The sequence below is a fragment of the Ochotona curzoniae genome, unplaced genomic scaffold (assembly GCF_017591425.1).
Source record: "Ochotona curzoniae isolate NIBS_2020 unplaced genomic scaffold, NIBS_Ocur_1.0 contig_2688, whole genome shotgun sequence".
NCBI lineage: Eukaryota > Metazoa > Chordata > Mammalia > Lagomorpha > Ochotonidae > Ochotona > Ochotona curzoniae.
The window spans coordinates 24125411-24149023 of NW_024465553.1; the positions used below are offsets into that span (position 1 = coordinate 24125411).

The window sequence follows — 23613 nt, forward strand, 5'->3', positions numbered from 1 at the left end:
ACAATCTCTAGGCTCGTGTGGTATATAAAGTTGTCACCTAGGTTATGTTCTACTCGGACAAGCTCGCCCAGGTCGGCTCCCGTGGGGAAGCCCACGTATGCCAGGGCAGTGCTGCCTTCAGGCTGGGAGCAAGGCTTGCTTATCGCAGGATGACTGATTCACCTGAGAAGGAGCCAGACCAGGTGCCAAGCCACATCTCTTTTATGTGGGGTGGGCAGGATGGCATGACACAGGAGGGGAAGCTCTGGGCAAGACTGAGCTGAGTCCTGACCGAGTGGGACCTGGCCACCTCGCCATTATTAACAGGAACACCACGTCAGTGGTCAGTCAACTCCAATTCATCCCAAAATAAGGGCTAATAAAAAACAACAAACTAAGACCATCATGGTATAAGCTCCGGCCACCTAACGTACAAAACCAAGGTAAAGAGTTACTGAGAACCCTGGACAGCATCTACTAAAAAGTTAACACAACAAATTGACGCAAAGTGTTACTTCACATGTACTAGAGGAATATTATATTTAAAGTAAAGGAACTATGTTCCAGTTAATCACCTTCCTCCAACAACAGGGAATCACGTGTTTTTAATGGCTCAAAATCACTACTTACTGTGCAAGGTGATCCACTCATTTCCCGGACCAAGAATTTTCACCAATTAGGTTTTAAAATGACATTAAAAAAAAAAAACCCCTCACAACCTGCAGTGTATTACAATTTTTCCTTTTCAAAACAAAAAAGCAATTCATGTCATACAGTAAGGTAACATGATACTGCCTTTTAAATACTGAGGAATCCTAAGTATCTCGGTGAGGGAAAATTTTCTTGCCTAATTTAGAGAAACTCCTCAAGGTCACACAGCTAAGAACATGAAGAACTAAGCTGCTGGTTTCAGATTTCAGGCCCAAGACTTTTAGCTAAAAACCATGTATGCTTTAAACTATGGGCAGATTTTCTTAGTGTTGTAATTCCACCTCACAAGAATGAATTTTTTTCAGAACAGAAAATAGCAGTGGCAGATTCTGAACCAGTTAACTCTAGGTTGCTTGTTTTGCTAACCTTCAACTCACAACCCACCTCATCGCCCAGAGGGGTAGAGGAATTGGTCTGTGAGTTGTTGATTTGTTCTAAGGGAGCATTTCAACAATAAATATCACTCCAATCAAATTTCAGACATGCATCTACCCCGACATATTTCCCACTCCAAGAGGTGTCTCAAGAATAAACACAGGGGTCTTTCCCTTAAGATCTGTCATTTATCTTTGCTGAATGAAATTAAATTATGTATCTCCTTTCTCATCCTAAACAGTTTACATATCGCCATTTATACATTAAGTACATGGAAGCAATTGAATAATCTTGCTTCTTAGTCCAAACACGTGTATTATTTTAGCAGCTGTCTCCTAGAGACATACCAGGTTTTTTTTTTAAAAACTTCATGGAAAATGTTCATTATGAAAAGGAATTTTTTGAACCAACATGAAATGTTATAATTCCATTTTCCCACCAGCTTTTTGAAGGGTTCCATATGGATGTGATATTTTTTTTTTAAGCTTTAAATTCCAGTGTTCAAGAGAAAGAACAACATGCCTCATAATACAGCTTTTCCATAAACTGCATTCCTACCTGTAGCAGGGATGGCTTACAGGCCTACTATGAGGCTTCATAAAATGAGATCTGGTTTCATCCAGATTGCAAGGTTGTATTTCTATATTATACCTGAAGTAAACTAACTCTTAGGGCTCCCTGACACACTGATGATATAGTAAATATCCTACCACAGAAGTGGAATTTAAACATGTATACAGCATAACATCTCCTAACGTACAGGCTTTAATGTATTTATGTTACATATATGTGTAAAATGTACCTGTTTTGAAATTTCACACATCTCAATATAGTGAACAATTTTATCCCATCTCATCATGACAGGTGTCAGATGTATTACCTCCAAATAGGGACAACTGTTGATGAGCTACTCTGGTGTCTGGGAAATGTGCTTTTTCTATTACTTGGCATTCCAAACCCATTGCCTTTGTTTTAGTCATAAAGACTACACCTTAGCATAGTCTCACTACTTTCAAGTTCAAACGATGCTAATTATTCCCTAGGATGTAATTCAGCCGGTCCTGCTATCAAGGACTTTTTCCACTGTTATTTGACTAGGGCTAATCTAACATCTAGTAAGGGGCTGGCAGGAGTGATCAGGTTGCCAGCGTCAACTGACTCCTGGAAACAGACTGGCTACTTAGGCGGGCTTATCTTAGTAATATATTCAAATGTAGGTCATACATTTGAGAAGACATAATTTAAAGACATTCAAGAGGGCCAGTTTTGCACATTACTTTTCAAAACAACTGAAAATGAAGGTGTAATGCACTGAGGTTTGTGTGCTGCCCATCTATTGCGAATGAAAACACCTGCAGTGCTGCGAGTACTTTCCAGTGTGACACTAGCCCTGGCAATATCCTTTCAAAGCAACTTCACAATCGTCTATTTGCCTCTCTTCCCCCAGCCAAGTGAGGCTTAAGGAAGGATTATGTCCACACGACTCAAGTCTTACATGACAGAATCACTACCCAAGTCCAGCATGGTTAGGCTACGTTGTGCTCTGGTTTTTGAGTTATTACTGATAATCTGTGTGTGACACAGAGGCATCCATCACTGAACTTAAAGTATAGCTCCTGTAATTCACTGTTAGAAGCAAATGCTTGGAGAGAGGAATCAAAATGCCTATGTGCAGTTAAAATATTAGGATAGCTTTGCATTTTCCAGGCAGTTTTGCTGAATTTCTTCCAAGTTTCCCCTCAAGGACAGTAAAACAAAATGAAGTGTCATCCTACTAAAAAAAAAAAAAAGAAAAAGAAAAAAAGTGCAATTTCTCCCAAGGATACAAATTTGCAAGCTTAAGCCTAGGATACTGGATCTCCAAAGGATTACAATCTGTAACAACTGGATATACAGGAACGTGGTTGTGGCAAGTTATATATTAGCAAACTATCACGGAATGTTGTACTTTGCCATTTAAAAAAGAAAGTATAGTGATTTAAGGCAGGTGTTGCAAAAGCATTGTGCTCTTTAAATCGGAAAAACAAAACAAAAACAAACAAAAACCTGACACAAGATGTGTAAACTGGAAAAGCAGAACTGAGTGATGCAAATTCCCACACGCTTCTATGAAATCCCACTCCACCACTTTCCCCTACCTCCCAAAAAGGACAAGTTCTTAAGAAGTTGCCATAAGCTCCCAAGCTGAGCCTACTAGAAAAAGACAAGCTGAGTTTGATTAAACTTGGCCTCTCAGGATCAAGCTGCTTAGTCGGCCTGCAGGCTGGTGGCGGGGGAAGGGGGGTGTTCAGGAAAAGCAGCTGGTCTCCACACTACCTTTGGCTGTTCAGGAGAAAAGGCGTGTCCCGGGCTTGCAGCATCCTACCGCGGAACACGGTCATATTTTCCTGTGATATTCAGGAGGATTTTCACTTGACCCTTTTGCCAAGTCTTAGGAGTCTAGGGTACACTAAAAGACCCCAGTCAGCTTTCGGTACTAAAAGGGGAAAGAAAAAAAGTTCACCCCGATTCTTTTCTGCTTAAGTTGGAAATTCAAGGCAGGCACCTTATCTGAGAATTAGACAAGATTGGGTTATATCAAGTTCATATCACTTTAATATCTTTTAAAGACCAATATGGGTCAAGCATGGGAAGGAGGAAAAACTGAAAATTCCAACAAGACAATGACTTTGAGATCAATTACAGCATTAAATTTGCATTTACTTGCAAAAAGTATACCTGTCCCTAAAATTACTGGTATGTTCACTTTAAAGTTGTGCATAAAAATAAACAATTGAAGCGTCTATATATCTCATTGTTATCAAGCTTGCACAGGGCAGGGGTGCAAACTTCAGCTCCCCCCCCGCCTCGTCTCCACGCACAAACTAAGTTAATTAAAAATAATCTTGTCAGCAAACACAAGCTGTGTTCAAGAGAATCGTCAAAAAAATGCTTTTTTAAAACCAAACTTTAGAATTAACCTTTTATAAATAAACCAACTTGTTGCACCTTTCCTTTCATATGCAGACTTCCATCACCGCAGCTCCTGCTTGGCACGGAGGATTTCAATGGAGAAACAAAAACAAAAAGGAAAGAAAGAAAGAAAGGAAAAGAGCTTTACGGGTGCCGGCTTAGTCCACTTCCTCGATGGTGGGGCCCCCGGAGCCGCCGGAGCCGCCGCCAGGGCCGCCTTGGTAAAGTTTGCTGATGATGGGGTTGCAGACTCTCTCCAGCTCCTTCTGCTTGTGTTCGTATTCGTCCTTCTCTGCCATCTGGTTCCGGTCGAGCCAGCTGATGACCTCCTGACACTTGTCGAGGATCTTGTTTTTGTCCTGCTCGCTGATCTTGCCCCTCAGTTTCTCGTCTTCCACCGTCTGCTTCATGTTGTAGGTGTAGGACTCCACGGCGTTCTTGGCCGCGACCCGGTCGCGATTCGCCTCGTCTTCCGACTTGTACCGCTCCGCCTCCTGCACCATGCGGTCGATGTCGTCCTTGCTCAGACGACCCTTGTCGTTGGTGATGGTGATCTTGTTTTCCTTCCCGGTGCTCTTGTCGGCGGCGGTGACGTTGAGAATACCGTTGGCGTCGATGTCGAAGGTGACCTCGATCTGGGGGACCCCGCGGGGCGCCGGGGGGATCCCGGTCAGGTCGAACTTGCCCAGCAGGTTGTTGTCCTTGGTCATGGCCCGTTCGCCCTCGTACACCTGCACCAGCACGCTGCTCTGATTGTCCGAGTAGGTGGTGAACGTCTGCGTCTGCTTGGTTGGAATCGTGGTGTTCCTCTTGATGAGTGGGGTCATGACCCCACCTGCCGTCTCGATGCCCAGCGACAGCGGGGTCACGTCCAGCAGCAGCAGGTCCTGCACGTTCTCCGACTTGTCCCCGATGAGGATGGCCGCCTGCACGGCGGCGCCGTAGGCCACCGCCTCGTCGGGGTTGATGCTCTTGTTCAGCTCCTTGCCGTTGAAGAAATCCTGCAGCAGCTTCTGGATCTTGGGGATGCGCGTGGAGCCGCCCACCAGCACGATCTCCTGAATCTGGCCCTTGTCCAGCTTGGCGTCGCGCAGCGCCTTCTCCACGGGCTCCAGCGTCCCGCGGAACAGGTCGGCGTTGAGCTCCTCGAAGCGGGCGCGGGTGATGGACGTGTAGAAGTCCACCCCCTCGTAGAGCGAGTCGATCTCGATGCTGGCCTGCGTGGACGAGCTCAGGGTGCGCTTGGCGCGCTCGCAGGCGGTGCGCAGCCGGCGCACGGCGCGCTTGTTGGGCCCGATGTCCTTCTTGTGCTTGCGCTTGAACTCCTCCGCCAGGTGACTCACCATGCGGTTGTCGAAGTCCTCGCCGCCCAGGTGCGTGTCTCCGGCCGTGGACTTCACCTCGAAGATGCCGTCCTCGATGGTCAGGATGGACACGTCGAAGGTGCCGCCGCCCAGGTCGAAGATGAGCACGTTCTTCTCGCCGCCCGCGCAGCCCTTCTTGTCCAGGCCGTAGGCGATGGCCGCCGCCGTGGGCTCGTTGATGATGCGGAGCACGTTGAGGCCCGTGATGGTGCCCGCGTCCTTGGTGGCCTGGCGCTGCGAGTCGTTGAAATAAGCCGGGACCGTGATGACGGCGCTCTGCACCTTGCCCCCCAGGTAGGCTTCAGCGATCTCCTTCATCTTGGTGAGCACCATGGAGGAGATCTCTTCCGGGAAGAAGGTCTTCATCTCGCCCTTGTACTCCACCTGCACCTTGGGCTTGCCTCCCTCGCTCACCACGCGGAACGGCCAGTGCTTCATGTCCGACTGCACCGTGGCGTCCTCGAACTTGCGTCCGATCAGCCTCTTGGCGTCGAAGATGGTGTTGGTGGGGTTCATGGCCACTTGGTTCTTGGCCGCGTCGCCGATGAGGCGCTCCGTGTCGGTGAAGGCCACGTAGCTGGGCGTGGTGCGGTTGCCCTGGTCGTTGGCGATGATCTCCACTTTGCCATGTTGGAAGACCCCCACGCACGAGTAGGTGGTGCCCAGGTCGATGCCGATGGCCGGGCCGCGGGCAGACATCCTTGACTGCAAAGACAGGCGAGCGACGTTAGAATAAGCGACAGACGACAGAGCCTGCCTCGACTAACGGTCACCTGGCACCGCGAGCGTGGCCACCAGCGTCTCCCGCCTCCCCGGGCCCCGCTGCCCCCCGACTCTTATAGCCTCCCGTCTCCCGGGCCGCCCGCGTCGGGGGGGCTCCCAGAGCCAATCGGCTCCCGGAACCGCCCGCACACAGCTCTCGCAGCCTCGCCACAGGCTTGCCTGGCTCCGAGTGACCGGCCCGGGGCCCAACTGGTCTCCAGTCGGCTGACGGGCGGCTCTCCCGCCGGCGCCCCGGAGCCCAGCGGGGCGGCCGTTATGTAAATGAGCCCGGCGCCGGGGCTGCCGCGCCTCGCGCGCCGCCTGCTGCTCTGCCAGGGGCGTTAGGCTCGCGCTCCCCGGGCCGGGCGGGCCTCTGCCCTCTCCTGAGGCCGGCATTTGTCTACGTCTGCCCGATTGGCAGGGCAGGCGGCCAATGAGAAGCGCAGACTCCCAAAGGGGGTGGGGGCTCAGGAAGGGCGTGGGGAAGCGGGGCGGGGGGTGAGGGGGGTGAGGGGCGTGGTGCGGGAGGGAGGAGGAGATGGTGGCACGGAAAATGGGTGCCGAGAGAGTCTCCTGAGCAGTACAGTGCTAGGTGTCCCGACCAAGCTCAGCCCACAGGGACCGAGGAAATCCTTGTGAGCTGGTGGCACTGAGGAAACGCGGCCGGGATGGCGCCCTGAGGGACCACGGAGTTGGCTTGGCTGAGCCGGCAGGACGGCTCCCTTGGGCGGGGGGTCGAAAAGCGAAAAAGGAGGATCGTGAGGCGGGCTGCCCCTCGAGGGGAGTGCCCCGAGAGAAGTGCGAGAGGGCAGCCGTTCCGCGGGTGGCACGGCGGCCCAGCCGCGGGGGATGGCAAGGGCGGCGGCTCCCCCACCCCCAGCCCCCGCGGCCCTACCACTTTTAACTTGGGTGGTTTCCTCTCCTAGCAAGCTCCCCACTTGTTCCCTTATTGGCCGATTTCAAGCGCTTTATCCGCCTCTTGGAGGTCTTCACGTTCGCGAACCGCGCCCGTTGCCGCTCCCCCTGAGAGCCAGCTCGCACCCCGCGCGACGTGGGCCCGCGCGGCCGGCTGTGTCCGTGGATCGCTTCTAGGACCTAGCTCCACTTGAAGCAGGTTATTTTCTTTAGTTTGTGCTGCCGTTGGCACTAGAGACATAAACTCTGTGAGGGAAAGTAAATGAAAGCGCGATCCCTTCACTCCGAAAGTAACTTGGAGCACAGCAATAATTTTCACCGTTTCGGGGCAAGGGCGGGAGTGGGGGAGGCCTACGGTGGTCCAGGAGTAAAAGGACTAACTCGGTGGTCCCCAGGAGAGTGAGTGAGGGCTTCCTGGCAGCGGGGGCTTGGGTCAGCATGAAGGGGAGGCACCGAGATGGGAGCCGTGTGTGCGGGAGGGACGGGCGAGTTCCCCTTAGGATGAGCGGGGGTGGGGCGGGACGGGATGCGGTAAAGAGCTTTGGTGTCTCGGCATTTTCCTTGCGCATCGGCAGGGGTGGGTGGTGGGGTTGGGGTGGGAGGAACTCATCCCACCCTCCCCCCAAAGTGGTAACGTTGACAAAATTCTCAGAAGTCCCTCAATACAAGTCTTGTTCTTTTTTTTTTAAATCAGGTTATGTAATTTCTAGTTTTGTTTGTTAAAATTGCTGTCTTTATATAGGTTCTGTGTTTTATGGAGAAAAGAGGATCAGGGGGTCGGGGGGCACTACAAATGCTCTGTGATGAACCGATGATAGGCTGTGACTTAGAGACAGTCGGCTAGAACTGCAAGAGCTGAGAGACACAGACTGTTGGGTTCCCCTGTATTCCGTCAGCCTCACACACCGGCTTCAAGCAAAGCAAGACAGCAAGCAAGGCAAGCAGGCTAGACTTCTTGCACACAAACACTAAAATTAGAACTTCTGGAGGGAGAGGTTCTTTTGCATAACTCAGTCCTACCTCCGCGCACGGTTCTCAGAAATGTTGCAATCTAACCAACAGGTTGGTCTTTAGGTCAGCTTGCTGAAACCATCGCACTAATATAGCTCACACACTTGCTGCTCTGACTTTCCCCCTTTTTGTAAATTCAAGTTTCATACTTCACATGGCATCCTGATTTCTTTCTCTTAAAGACACAGTATTTGCATTTGGATTTTTATGTGAAAGAAGCCTTTGCAGTTATAAAATAGCAGCATATACTAATCAGACGTTGCGTTTATACATTTTTCTTATTTGAATTGATTTTAATCATTTTTCTTTGATGACTGTGGCTCAGAATTCTGATCTGTTACAAATGATTACACCAGCAAATGCATAATCAAATAACATCCATATCATCGGGGATGCGTTAACAGTACCATGGGAGTGTGAAGCATGACAGTCTTTCTGGAGGCAATATGACAACAGTTCTTCATTAAAGATAATCAAACCTTTCATTTAGTATTTGTAGCATTCATCCTAAGGAAGTAACAGAAAATACAGGCAGCATTATTTATGTTAACAATAATTAAAAAATGGCTTATAGATCAGACAAGAAAACGGTTACATAAATTAAAGTACATAGATATGGTGAATAATTATTCACTTATAAAGGTGAATATACAAAGTTTTCATGACAGGAAAATATTCTTGATATAATTAATACATTTAGAATGCACTACAATATAAGAAAAAAATCCATTAGAATGGATTAACTCTGGATAACAGGATTATCAGCATTGTTTAAGTTTGCTTATTGTACTCTAGGAATGAGTTTTTAGACTGGATTATAAACATTCAGCTGAAACCAAGTCCACTAATCCTACTACTTACATAGAAATTACTATTGGCTTTCAACATGCAAAATGTCTGACAGATTATGCTAGGGTGTTTCAAAATATATTTAAAACCGAAAGACTAACGGGTTCCACGTAGATGAAATGCTGGCCTCAACAAGAACTCTCATGTCAGTCAAACCCTCTAACCAGCCCCCAGCACTGGGGATACCCCCGGAACCAGTCATTCCTAAGCTCAGGGGTCTAAACCAAGTGCCCTGAAGAGGCCGACTCAGCAAGAACAAATGTTGGCAGAAATCACGTGTTTGGGGGGGGGGGAGGAGACCTTTTCTGTTTGCCTGGAAAGATTTCAATCCCTCCACAGGCACAACCTCCAGAAAGGGTGTGGATTGCTAATGGAGGGTAATGTCACCCACTGAAGACTGAGTGACAGCCTGTCATTCGAGGACCTTTGAACAAACTTGAATTGAACTAGTATTTAAAGTGTCTGTAAATATTGCCATTTTATACTTCTTTCAAAGTGTCCTGTCCTAAAAATAATTCTCCAATCACCTGTCACTACAGGAAAAGACGTCACTCTTTGCTTCTTCTGAGTCTTCATAATCCTCATTCTTTAAGTTATACTGCAGTTGCATAAGGTAGGCTGGGGCAGAAAACTGCCACACAGGGTGGGGAATGCTAGGAGACCTGCCCGAGAGGAAGGGATGCCGTAAGGACTGTAGACAAACTGCCCACTTCCGCTGGGGTGCCAGCTTTCACGAGAGCCCCTGTAGTGTCTGAGGTTACTTGGAGAAAGCAAGCCGTCCTGAGCCTGCAGACGCCACAGGCCAGTGCTGTTCATACCTTGCAGCATGATTAGACTGGCAAATAAGTTATGTCTCTGGATAGAAAACTGTGTCATTTTGAAACATGAATTTAGCTCCTGAAAGAGCTAAAGCACTTTATAAATGCATCTTTATAAGTATTCTTTTGTTGCCACCTGTGTTTGCTGGGAGATAATACTCTGGCAGTCTTTCTGTGGTGTTCCGAGAAATGTTAAGGTTGACAAGACTTTTAGCCAGGAGCTTGGTGCCCTCTCTAGGTTACAAACATCACAATAAACTATCTCAGGTACTTTGTCATTACAGCATCAGAGGCTGGCAAGGATTGACAGTTTTTTAGATTGTATTTTAAAAGAGCCAGGTTGGAAAAAAATGGCATAAATAACAGCGATATGCAGACAGCTTAACTTCTGAACACAGAGGGGGAAATTTTATTAGTTAAAAACAGTGGTTGAAAAATGTAACAAATGCAATCCAGGTATTTCCTTTTCTAACATACAGAAAATAATCACATTATAAAAATGAATTATATAATTTATAATTATAACCCATTACATTTGTAATTAGTACAGTCAGAATTTAGGCCATCTTTTAGAAAATAAGTCTAATTCCATCAATCAAAAATGTTTTCTGTTGAGTCATCATTCCTGTATTTGTCTGGCACCGTGGTTAAGATTCTCTTATCTTTCCTCCTATTTATTTTCAGAAACCTGCTATTCTTTAAAGCTCATGTTTCCAAACAAAATTAAATCTAGTGTTTTTTAGACTTTTACTTCTCGACTTATTTTTGTCTAAAGCAGCTGAATTCATATGTATTTGAACTCTTCCGGAGTTTCTCCCTTGTCCCCCTGTACACAGCGCATTGGAACTCATCTTTCGGATGTAGGTCTAACTATTAGAATGCAAATTCAAGCTGCCATTCTACTTTACAGCTAGAGTTTTTAAACGGTTTAAACGGCAAATTCTGCATATAATGTTTAGTATGCTTCAAGTTAGATCTCTTTATGTAACTTCTTACAGCATTAGAAAAACTAGGCATAAAAAACAAACATTTCTGAAAGGATGTAACATCTTACTATTACACAATAAGCGTCATAAGGAATTGAGTACATAGTCAAAGGCAAAACTACAAGTATCACAATAAAATAATATGGTTATGAGATCCATATGTTTGAGAAATATTGTGTATGTGCATATATATCTATTTGGAAAACGTTTGCACTTAGGTTACTAAGTCTCACCAAGACTACTGTGAAAGTTCTGAGAACATTTTAAGCATCACTTCATTCAATACTTACTCTAACTTTATTTTGAAATTTGAAAGCCGAGAAACGTAGCAGTATACATGAATTCTGAGAATGCATAACAAAAATTAATTCTGCCATTTTACATTAGTAATACATCTGATTTGTGGAAATCTAGTAGTATTGAAGTGATATTCTTTTCTTCAAATGAACATACTTAACAGGGAGCTTCATTAATACAATTAATAACAAGTATGTGACTGGTAATTTAAAGTGAGGTAGGAAGAATTACAATGAGTAACAACCAGATGCTCTTGTTAAAATATTGGTCTTCACCTTTTTTCTGTTACCGATTTTACTTGCACTCTCAACTGCAGATTTTTGGGTGTAACCTTTAAAATTGCCTAACTACATTCCATAGCACATAAGCTATAATTCTGGTTTAGGATTATGTATGTTTATATAAGTATGATTCTCTTTATAATGTATTTACAGCAGCCTAGCAAGCCCTTTTATTTTACAAGGGACGCTTGAAGATAATTAGCATATACAGTTTCATTTTAACGTAGCTTTGACCACTGATGTCACATGATTTTGATGGTGAACTTTTCTTTAGTAGATTTTCCACAAATACTAGGAGAGTCACTATGAATCAATTTTGTTACAACAAAGTGATTCCCAAGTGCTGTTTACTGGGTTCTCTTGGATCTTTGCCACTGGAACTTTAGGGGTTGATGAAGTTTGTCAGGAAGACACAAAAGATGGTGCCACTTCAGATCTGCTACTCCTGGGTCTGCACTTAAAGATTATCTGTTGAAGATTGATGCTTCCCCATGTCCTCTCCAAATTCAGATCTCTCACTTCTCCAGAGGTTTAGAAGGCCCTATGTCACCACTGCCACACAGAAAAAGACAAAACTCAAGAAAAATAATATTACAAGTTGTCTGCTCTACAAGATACATTATTCTTAGGTCAGAATTTCTTGACTTTTAAAAGGTGCCATGCCAGCACACTATTAACCAGAAAATGGAAACAAAAGCACAGGACCTGCGATGTACTTACTTCTGTAACATAACTCACTGTACCTTCCAAGGTGTTTTCATTACTGCTATAATTCCCCAGCTCCACAGGTACCTTTAACTTTTGGGTTTGCATGGCCTGAACTGGAATGGGTAGGGCACATAAATGTATAACATACACAGACAGGCAAGCAGAGGACAGTAGGGAGGAAGGAAGCAGTTGACATATATTTTTCTTCAAATAATTTTACACTGTACTTTGTCAATGGAAATCTCTGCAACACAGGCCTAATGATTTCAGAGTTCATATTTTTACTAAATATCCTTACTTATCACACAAACATTGCTTTCTTTAAATCCTGAGTGTTGTACTCTTGGCAAATTAAAATGAAGCATATATACACAGAGAAAGGTGTTTTTCCTTATTCCTGGGTTCAGAACACTCCAGAGCACTGGGTAGGACTGGAATTTCTGTAACTGAGGCTAAATTTAAGAAAATATTATCACATCAAGAATGTAAGTATTTGAAAGAAAAACTGGCTTTCAGGCCCAGCACGGTAGTCTAGTGGCTGAAGTCCCAAGCCTTGCACGTGCCTGGTTCTAATCCCAGCAGCCCTGCTTCCCATCCAGCTCCCTGCCTGTGGCCTAGGAAAGCAGTAGAGGAGGCCCAAAGCCTTAGGACCCTGCACCTGCATAGGAGACCCAGAAGAGCTCTGGGCTCCTGGCTTCGGATTGGCACAGCTCCGACTGTTGCGGCCACTTGGGGAGTGAACCATGAGATGGAAGATCTTCCTCTCTGTCTCTCCTCCTCTCTGCATATCTGACTTTCCATAAAAAAAATTTTTTTTTTGAAGATGGCTTTCATAATCTGGGCACTTAAGTTTCTGTCTGAAAAAAAAAAAGCTCTGCTGATTCTGATATAAGCAATTGGTTCAAATAAAACAGAAACAAAATAGTAATTCTTAAAATATAGTTTACGTGGGAGGTTATAGGCTGTATATGTCGTTGTATTCCTGTCTCATGTAGTTAAATTCAGAGAATTATTCAGTTTTTCTCAAAATGTCTTCTCAATGTGTCTGTTTTTGGCCCCAGGCTTTCCTCTTGTTTCTTAATTAGTACATCGATTAATTGCAATCATCATACCATTTTTTTCAGTTGCCAATACAAGTAGGTAATGAGAAATAGTGATCTGTGGTGAATTTAATAGAAAGGATGAACAATTGTTACTACTGATTGACCTTAGTGAGTTGATTCTCCTGAATATAACCAATGCTTTTTTGGTTATCTCTTGCTAGCATATGAGTGTGTAAATTGCTAAATTTCCTTTAGTTTTACAGAAGAATATTTCCTTGACTTTGACAGAAAGCAGTGAAAGTGGGCCACTCAAAAGATCATATAGCCATTGTCCATGAAATCTCTTACCTCATTTTTCTACTTTCCCATGAAAATAACATTTGACGCTAACTAAAGCAGTGGTTGGGCATGGTAGGTGGCATCAACGGTTACCCCAATTCAAGTCACATTCGATTGTGGAAAGAGTTGTTGCACTTAAAACACCTTTTTGTTTTTTTGCCAATTCACTGCTTGGGATGATTACATAACTATCATGTCCTTTTGAGTGAGTTGACTTGGTAAGTTTACCCTAAAAGTCTGTATTTTCATAAATTATAAATGGATTAATTAATTTTTAAGCAAACTCACCACTCAGTAATCAAATCATTCACTGGTGATTCACTCACAGTTCACCATTTTGTTTACTGGCCCCCCAAATGATGACTTTCTTATCCAAATATTCTGTTAAGTGTGTGTGTGGAGCCTTTATTCTCCAGGGCCATTCGAATGTTTATAACATCATTTGCAGGCCAACCTAAAGATGAGCCTGTGTAAACTTACTGCATTTTGAGTCCTGCTGTCTGGCATATCCAGACCAAATGACTTTACTGGCCTTTATATGGCTTGTGGGCAGGACTTCCCATCCCTGGTCATCCTGCTCTTCCTTGGGAATATTTATTTTTAAATGATGAGTCCCTCATCACTTTCATAACCAAGAAAAGGAAAAGAAAGAAGAAATGAAAATTGGCGTGATAGGTTAAAACATAAGACAGGAATGGGGAAAATAAAGAGAAAAGGTCACAGGCACAGAAATGTGGAAGTGGAACTCAAGTTATTTTTGAATTATTTACTGTGGGTGGGGAGAAGGGTTGACAATACCACCACTAAATGTTTTTAAGTTTAAAAGAAGGAAAATCAAAACATTTATCAACGTTAATATTTATTTCTGAAATATCATTCTGAACGACTCATTCAAGTAAGTTTTGTTTTCCACTCAAATACTTTCACATTACTCAACGTGTTCCTTCGGGATCCACTATTACCAGCTACTTGACCAGCACAGATGACAGATGACCAAGGAGCACAGCCTCCTAGCTTTGCCACGCGTGTTCTGAGGCTGAAAGGGCCCTTTTTGTATTTGTAGGTGGGTGGAGCATATAACTTAGTGACTAAGTCCAGGAAGGTGGAAGGCAGAGGCCTAGGTTTAAATATCAGCTCTCCAGTATGTACATGGCTTGTGTGACTTTAGGAAAGTTCATCTAAACCACCATTCCCCATCTGTAAAGACAGTACCACACTTACCTCAAAGGCTGTGAGGACTAGTTCAAAAGTATGTACGTAAGCACTTGGCAGCACGGGGTGTTAACTAAACACGTGTCGGGATTGCTGAGCCCGGATACTGTACCATCACAGATTTCCTAACACTAAATATACACGCATCAGCTTCCTAGCCTTGCTCCTGTCCACTCCTGCTTACTGCTCCACAGATTGCAAGGATGCGGGTGGGATGCGACAAGCATTTGTTCCCCTGGAGTTTTTTGGTACCCTAGAAGTCCTTGATGCTGGACAAAGGAAGGTACTGTGGGGCCTTAAGGGTTAATTCCTAAGAAGTGTCTGTTATAAAAGAGTGCAGGTGAAGAAAGTTGAGGAACTAATCAAAGTAAATCAAATGGTAAAAAAATTTAACTTGTGATAAAAAGTTAAAATTAGGCATATCAAAATTTATTCTCAACAGTGTATACATACACATATAAGTTTCTTTTGGTATTGATTTAGATCTTTGTTAACAGTGACAAGTCTTACAATTTAAATATCTGAATTGTTCTCCCAGTTCTTGGGGAGATTTTTCAGAGCACTATTAAAATATGGAGGTTCGGGCCTGGCACAATAGCATAGTGGCTAAAGTGCTCGCCTTAAACGTGCCGAGATACCATATGGGCACCAGTTCTAGTCCCGGCAGTTCCACTTTCCATCTAGCTCCCTGCCTGTGACCTGGGAAAGCAGTCCAGGACGGTCCAAAGCCTTGGGACCCTGCACCTGCTTGGGAGACCTGGAAGAAGCTCCTGGTTCCTGGCTTTGGATCGTCTCAGCTGCAGCTGTTGCGGCCGCTTGGGGAGTGAACCATCGGACGGAAGATCTTCCTCTCTGTCTCTCTTCCTCTGTATATCTGCCTCTCCAATAAAAATAAAATAAATCTTTAAAAATATATATGGAAGTTTTTAAATTGGTGACACAGGAGTATTCTTTAATCGGGGGAAAGCTGCCAACCATCACCATTCTCTTCTCCCACTTTTTGAGAATATTAGGGTATATACAGCAGTAAGAGCTACCCTTGGCCTGTTTGCAACAACTGCCGCATTAGGCATTCTATAAGTATACCAGAATGATTCTAATCTAGCCAAATTATTTGAATCCTTATTCATTTCACCTATAATTTTCAAAATGTCTGATTTTAATTTGTACCTCGCTCATAATTTTTAACTACAGTAAAACATGCTTTTTTCATGTCTATTATTTTTCCTATTAATTAATGTTCTGACTGCCCTAAGCTAGCTCTGACCTCATTTTAGTTCTCTTATTTTTGTAACTAGCACCTCCGGAATCCTTATTCTACTTTTCATCTGCCAACTGTTAATCTGCATACATAACCAACGTTAGGCATACGCCATTTTACTCACATGGGTCACTTCAGTGATGTTTCTTACTTTAAAACGATGAGAGAGACTAATTGGAGTCCTAATCCTTGCTTTATTAATTTCTGAGTTTCTCAGTCCTGCGTACTAAATCATGGCAGAATACCCAAGTGGCAGCGTCACTAGAGGCAAGCCTGTGAGTCACTAACTTCCCCAAGCTTCCTTTCTGTTTAGAACCAAACAGCCTCGGATCAAGTGAGACAGAAAGAGGGACAAGATTCCATTCCATCTACCCCGCTCTGCATCCTTCAGTTTGCGGTTCCAGAGGCAGGAGGAACGACAGCCCTGAGCCCGGAAGCACTGCAGGGATGTCCCTGCAGGTAGGGGGCAGCTGGGAAGGAGGCGCAGACATAGGGAGCTGGGCTGCAGGGATGCTGCGTGTTCTCAAGCCTCCGATTCGCAGGGCGACTTAAAGGAAAACTGGTACACACTACAGCACCTGAGCTTCTAGCCCCCAACCCTCAGCCAGTTCCAGAACAAACGGGGATGTGGTACATCGGGAACCTGGGAGAAAACATGGTGAGGTGGGGCTTGGTGAAAATAGAAATATTTCAGTCATGGAACTTCAAATTTACATGTCTTCTTGCTAACCACTGGCCGTGAGTACATGTCTAAACGTCGAGCTAAGCCCCCTTTCTTAGCAGTGTGGACAATCCTTTCTTAAGTCCCGTTCTGCCATGGTACGAAAGCTAAATTTTGATGAGGGTTATGGAAAAAGTGATCCTCTGCCAAAATTGTGTCCAAGACAACATGTAGTAACTCTTTCTACTGATCTCAGGAGGGTCAGGGGGTTGGAGACCTTTTGTTCCACATGTTCCCAGCAGAAAGGTATGCCTGCATACGGCTGTCAAGCTGCATTTCAGATTTCATTACTTGATAAGCAATCCTATCCAAGACAGGTGAAATGTGTCCCTGGTGTTACTCCCACGGCTCTGTGTCTCCCTTTCTCTACCTACCATTATTCTGCTTTACTTCTGCACTGGATCCCATGCTATTCCTACCCTTAGTTAACACCAACCTGTGGGCTCACACGTGTTCTCATATTTTGAGTTAAATAGGTATGAGCCAATCTCTCTCAATTTCCTTGGAAATCCGTTCTTTAATGCAAAGGGTATACAAAAATATGATATATCTTTTAAAGATCTAATGCAAACAAAAAGAACAATGTCATTAAATTACTGTTTATAATCACAAAATTAATATCTTTAATATGAGTTAATAAAAACCCCTGTTTATTACGAGAAGTCATTCACTTCAAAGTCATTCTACTCAATAGATGTGTCTGTCGGTGGGTCAGCTGTGCCAGTGCTTTAATCCACATGTTATTGATATGGACACTGTGTCAACAACAACTAACAACACTTTAGCTGAAATATGACACTCTTCTTTTTCCATTTATATGCTCTGTGATTAATTTATGGTCCTCAAATTTTGTGATCCTTTACAGAAAACAAAACAAAACAAAGCAAAAAAAAGGCATGGTGATAAACTGTAATTTGCTGTTAACACATTTCCCCCAAACGTTAGATAGTATAAAACACAAGACATTTTTTGTGCACTCTACTTTTATAGAACAACCAGATTTATAATTTCTTTATTTTATTATATTTATTAATATACATGGCAGCTTTCTCAAATCTCAAAGTTCCAAAAGTATGTAATTTTAAAGGTGAAAAATCATTTTTCTTTAGATGTCCTAGAGAGCTAGTAAAGTCTATTTATAAACAAAAATAACTGATAAACTAACACACTTTAGAAATCAGAATATTTTAAATTAAGATATCTTTAGTGAATACAAGATATGTCTTTTTAATTAACTATCATAGTTAAATTTACCATCACAAAACAAAATGGCTTCTCCCCACTAACCTCTCATGAGGGGGAAAGTCATTAGGATTTACACTTAATATAAGTTTTAAATCTGATTATTAAATGATAATATTTTATCAATTATAGGAAATATTCATTTATAGGAACTTCCTCAGGTCCATTCCTCTTTTTAGGCCAAGTCTGAGCCCATGTCAACCTCACAGGTGAGAGTCATTGCACCTAACTTGCCCAATGAGCTTGTCAATTGAAGAATATGAATTTCACTGATAATAAGGGAGAATAAAAAGTAGTTAACTCACTGTTCAACTGACCAGAAAAAAAAACTCCTAAAAACAAACACGATAGTTTCAAAAAATTAATTACTTAAAAACTTTTCTTAAAAAAAAAAATTTGAGCAGGAAGGGCCAATGATGTTGGGTTTAAAATTTCACAGGATAACCTTAACAAATAAAAATAAAAATAGTGATGTCATGACTTTATTGATTTAAAAAAAAAAGTAAAATTTAATAGTCACCGAAAGGGTCACAACCAGCAATCTACATTTAAACGTAATTGTAATCACAACTAAGAAAAACTAAAAAAAAACAAAGAATTCTATTAAGAAACAACAACAAAAAAAAGATAAACATTAAACACCTAACATGTAGATACTTAAGGTCCTAAATAAAAATATTAAAGGTAAAAGGGCCTTGAAAAAATTTTCCCAACAATTCATCTTAAATTGATGTCTAAATAGCTCATATCCTTTGCTTTGGTGTTGTATCTCTTAGCAACTAAACATTAGTACATTAGAAAATCACTTAGGTTCTTTTCAAATGCTTGGCATTATAATGTGATCTCATATCTTTCCTCAAATTAAATTTTGCTCCACATATTCCACATGTATACAGATGAACATCCATGTGCTGCTCCAACTGTTCATTACTCGGGAATATCTGGAAGCAGACCTGGCATATCGTCTCACCAGCAGATAAATGAGAAATCATATGCCGTACATGGTCATGTTTTCTGAAGTTTCCTTGATCACAAATGGAACAGACATACCTGGCCATGCCCTTGTGCATATCATTGTGCAGGCGCAACTGGCGTTCTCTTAAAAACTGCTTTCCACATGTCTGACACACAAACTGTTTTTCCTTAGTATGAACAGTATAGTGTTCTCTTAGGTGGCACCGCTGGTAAAATCCCTTGCCACACAGATTACAAAAATGCTTTCGTCTGTGGTCTCTCTCGTTCTCCTCCATGATGGCACTCTTAAACATATCCTGGTCTAGGCAGTTTGACATATGTTCCACTACTAGGTTTTCCGTTTCAAAACGCTGGCCACAGTTAGGACATCGGAAAGGACAGGTAGAATGTTTAAACAACTGCTTTTTCTGGATACTGTTAATCTGGCAATGGTTGTCCCTAAAGTCATCCAGCATTTCAACAAACATGTCCCTCATCTCCGACTGCTCATCCGGGTTTTCTTCCATGTCCATCTTTTCCTCAGGATTGCCTAACCCATTCATTGTCAGATCCTGGGGTTCTCCGCATCTCTGTGCGTGTTCCTGAAGCTGTCTGCCCTTGACAAGTATCTGTCCACACTTGCCGCACGCACAGATGTTTTCAATGTGCTTTGCTAAGTAATGCGAGGACAGGTCCTCCTCCGTTATCGTGAGCCCACACAGTTCGCAGGATGCGTTTTCCGAGTCCTCCTGGACCGGGCTGCTGTGGTTCGGGGGCCTCATGTTTTCCAGCCCCCTGCGTTCGTCGGCGCTGACGGACATGCGCGGCTTCAGGGTCTTCCTGCTGTTCCTCTTAATGCCTACATCTTCTTCAACATAGTACCTGTAAAAGGGCTCTTCGGGCTCATCTTCCAGCTCGTCGTTGTCAGTGGACTCATTGCCGTCTTTGTCAGTCACTTTGATAATGTTAAAGTCTTTGAGCTCATCCGTGGGAATATCCTCTGGCTCCATCTTAATAATGATCCGTTTCCTCTCGGCTGCCCTGCTTTTGTCCTCGCTGGCCACTTCAGACTCCACCGCGCTGCTTTTCCTGCTTTCAGTGGTGGAAGTCGAGTCCTCCGCAGCTTGGCTTGTGTCTCCTCTGTACTTGTCTGTTTGCGGGGAGAACGTCTTAGAAGAATCTTTTTCACCAAACTCAGCTTTGATGTTACCATCTTTCCCATCTCGAATATCTACTATTCGGTGGTAAGATCTTGTGTTTTGGTAGGAATGCCTGTTGGTACAGGTCAGCACATGCTCATCTAGTAACTTTTCACAGCTAAAGCCAAACCCACAGCTATCGCAGGTGAAACTCCGGCCAAAGCGGCGTGACACCCGTTCTTTCGGAGTAGATAATTTGGACACGGAACTTTTTTTGCAGACATCAAACAGTGGTTCAGGAAAATTATTTAACTGTAAAGATTCTTCATCAGGCTCTCTGTGGTGCGGTGTATTCACTGTTGAACTTGGCTCTGCACACCACCTGTTGGCTTCGTTGCCATTTCTAGCCACAGTATCTTCATACATTCTCACCCCAAATATCATTTTGCTGTTCTGTTTGCTGGATGCAGAAGATGAACATTTTGAACTAGAGCAGTCTGCGTCCTGTATGTCCTCTAGGCAGTCGGGAACATTGTACAGTTGTAGGTAGTTCATGGCCACTTTAAACTGCTCAAAACTGGACGGAGCTGTCATGATTTTTCCCAAATACATGAACTGCAAAATGAGGTCGAAACACTCGGCGCTAATTTTCATGTTGCTGAGATTTAGCTGTGCCGTGCTATGCTGATGGTTCATGAAAAACATCCTAAAATAGGAGCTGCAGGCAGCGAGAACGGCTTTGTGTGCCTGGAAGTAAATGTCATCGATTGCAATGCAACAGTCACAGAGAAAGCCCCACTCTCGCTGGTTGTTGAGCTGCTGCAGGACGTAGCTGCTGTGGCTGGGCTTCGCCATCTTCCGTCAGTTGAGGACCTAGGTAACGCAGAAACACCAAGGTCAGACAGAACATCAGAAAAACACTTGGAGCAACTTTTGTTACGTCTGTGTGACCTGTGTGACTTTTGCTGTTACTATCAAGTATGAACAGCTTTCCATTCTAATGGAAAATGTAGCAAAATTCAGTAATATATACCTGAATCATTCTTTAAATTTGAAGATGAAGGCACTCAGACATTTATTCAGTTTTCATATTGAACAAAGGCATCAAAAGTGAAACACCATAATTTTGGTCTCACTGACGAGTTGGAAGATGAACCCGGAGAGCCCTTTCACAGACCACGTAGATGATGTTAGCATTAACAACAGTAGGAAGACGTGGAAGCCCCCGATGTCAGTAAGTGCCGATGAACGCAGGGGGCTGGGAAACACGAGGTCCCCAACCACAGCATACTAGATTTGAAAGATTAATTTCAGAGCGCTTCAAGGATATAAACAATGGCAAATAAAATGCCAACTTAAACCTAAATCAGATTACGAAGTATTAACAATCAGTTAGAAGGTTGATATTGAGTGTAATAAGGTCTTGGTTTTTAGCTTCAGTCTTTCTTAGTCACACATACTGCAGTATTTACAGATGAAATATATGAGCTGTACTTCCAAATAAATGGAAGTAAGGAAGATATAGAGGATACAAAATTGGCTATGTACTGATAACTACTAAAGTGTGGAAAAAAGTACAAGTTCTAATTTTTTATAAAAGATTTTCCTTATTTTTATTGAAAAGGCAGAGAGGAGAGACAGAGAGGATGATCTTCTGTCAGCTGATTGACTCCCAAGTGGCTTCAATGACCAGAGCTGAGCTGATCCAAAGCCAAAGTCCTATTTTCTATATGTCTTAAACTGACCACAGAAAAAAACTCAAAGACTCTAACTAGAGGCCAGCACTATGTCACAACTGACTGCAGTGCCAGCATCCTTATGGGAGCTGGTTTGAGTCCTGGTGACTCTGTTTCCAGTCCAGCCCCCTGCAAAAGCGGCTGTGAAGGTGCCTGCGAAAGCAACGGAGGATGGCTCAGATGGTTGGCTCTTGCATCCACAAGAGAGAAGCGGAAAAAGTTTCTGGCTTTGGCCCGGCCCAGCTTTGGCCATTGTTGCCATTTGAGGAGTGAACCAGTTGGTGGAAGATCTGTTTCCTCTATCCTAAGTCTGCCTTTCAAATAAATAAATCTTAAGAAAAAAAATCTAATTAGAATTTATGGAAATGGAATCAAACAGGCTTTATGTACTTCTTTTTTTTTAATATTTATTTTATTTTTATTGGAAAGGCGGATATACAGAGAGGAGAGACAGAGAGGAAGATCTTCCCTCCGATGATTCACTCCCCAAGTGAGCGCAATGGCCGATGCTATGCCGATCTGAAGCCAGGAGCCTCTTCCAGGTCTCCCTCGCGGGTGCAGGGTCCCAAAGCTTTGGGCCATCCTCAACTGCCTTCCCAGGCCACAGGCAGGGAGCTGGATGGGAAGTGGGGCTGCTGGGATTAGAACCGGCGCCCATATGGGATCCCGGAGTGTTTAAGGCAAGAATTTTAAGCCACCTAGACCACCATGCTGGGCCCTCAAGTATTTTTAATGTAAGCGGGGGGGGGGGGGGGGGGGCGGATGACTTTGAATAAAGGGAAGAAAAATATTACAATCACTAGAAGTCCTATGTATTACATTACAAAGCTGAAACAAGATGTTTCAACATCACAGTTTACATGAAGTGTCAGAATCTTTTACTGAAAAGCAAGTTCCTATGCTATTATACTGAACTTAAAAAAGAATATTTAACAAACTGTTTAAAGGAATATAAAATGGGCCCAGCACATTAGCCTAGTGGCTAATCCCATTCTGATGGGATCCCAGCCAATTCTAATCCTGGCAGCCCCACTTCCCATCCAGCTCCCTGCCTGTGGCCCGGGAAAGCAGTCGAGGACGGCCCAAAGCCTTGGGACCCTGCACCCACACATTGGAGACCTGGAGGAGGTTCCTGGCTCCTGGCTTTGGATTGGTGCAGTTCCAGTCATTGTGGTCACTTAGGGAGTGAATAAGCAGATGAAAGATCTTCCTCTGTGTCTCTCCTCCTCTATACATATCTGACTTTTCAATAAAAATAAATAAATTTAAATATATTAAATGTTCACACTACAATCCCCGGACACATCAAATCCCCACCACGATGACTGGGAGCAAGCTTGTTTCTTTCTGGCTGTCGTCCTCCGTTCCATCACTCCGCGCAGACACATCCTGTCGCCCCCTCCTCAAAGCAGGGAGGAATCCATGTGCCCAAACACAAAAGGCACAAGGCTGCTTGGGCTGCATAATTCACCATGTGAATGCTTGGCAATAAGGCAGGTTGTTACTAAGTAGATGAAGGTAAATGTACTTCATGCAATTCACTTTCAAAAATACACCCTTGAATGAATACTACAGAATGAAGTGGGGGGAATGTTCCGGATGGAGAGCCAGACAAAGGGCACAAAATGACTTTAATGAGAACTCTATAAAACAGGGCTAGCGCAATGCCTCAACTGGCTAATCTCGCCCTGCTCACGCAGAACTGTCAAAGTCCGACACCTCAAATCACAAACGAGAGGCCTCGCAGAGGCCTGTGTAAAACGTGTGTGGTACAGAGTAATTAATGGAAGAAAGGTGACTGCTGCTGTCACTCATGTATGCAATTACTTTGATGCTTCCTTCCAAATACGTGGCCATTAGAAAGCCGGCAGTTAATTTGTAAAAAATTTCAGGTATTGACTGGTTCATCCTTGAAATACTGACGTAAGTAGTTTAAAGGGTCCCCAATCCCTATTTTT

The 23613-nt window shown here is 43.7% G+C and overlaps 2 protein-coding genes across 5 annotated transcripts; both read right to left on the bottom strand.

Annotated features, from left to right (window-relative positions):
• Positions 1–3642: 3642 nt before the first annotated feature.
• Positions 3643–6185, bottom strand: HSPA2 (heat shock protein family A (Hsp70) member 2). Of its 3 annotated transcripts, none has more exons than XM_040975461.1 (2): positions 5796–6084; positions 3643–5615 (listed from the first exon to the last, which is right to left on the bottom strand). In XM_040975461.1, exons 1-2 carry the CDS (start codon positions 6078–6080, stop codon positions 4176–4178), a joined length of 1725 nt encoding a protein of 574 aa, XP_040831395.1. In that variant the 5' UTR covers positions 6081–6084; the 3' UTR covers positions 3643–4175. The 3 variants fall into 3 exon arrangements, with proteins under 3 accessions (XP_040831395.1, XP_040831394.1, XP_040831393.1); XM_040975460.1 differs by having other exon boundaries at positions 3643–5609; positions 5664–6084; XM_040975459.1 differs by having other exon boundaries at positions 3643–6185.
• A 3942-nt stretch (positions 6186–10127) lies between these two features.
• ZBTB1 (zinc finger and BTB domain containing 1) lies at positions 10128–20788 on the bottom strand. Of its 2 annotated transcripts, none has more exons than XM_040975457.1 (2): positions 18877–20788; positions 10128–11066 (listed from the first exon to the last, which is right to left on the bottom strand). In XM_040975457.1, exons 1-2 carry the CDS (start codon positions 20772–20774, stop codon positions 11009–11011), a joined length of 1956 nt encoding a protein of 651 aa, XP_040831391.1. In that variant the 5' UTR covers positions 20775–20788; the 3' UTR covers positions 10128–11008. The 2 variants fall into 2 exon arrangements, with proteins under 2 accessions (XP_040831391.1, XP_040831392.1); XM_040975458.1 differs by lacking the exon at positions 10128–11066 and adding an exon at positions 11074–11852.
• Between the last annotated feature and the right edge of the window lie 2825 nt (positions 20789–23613).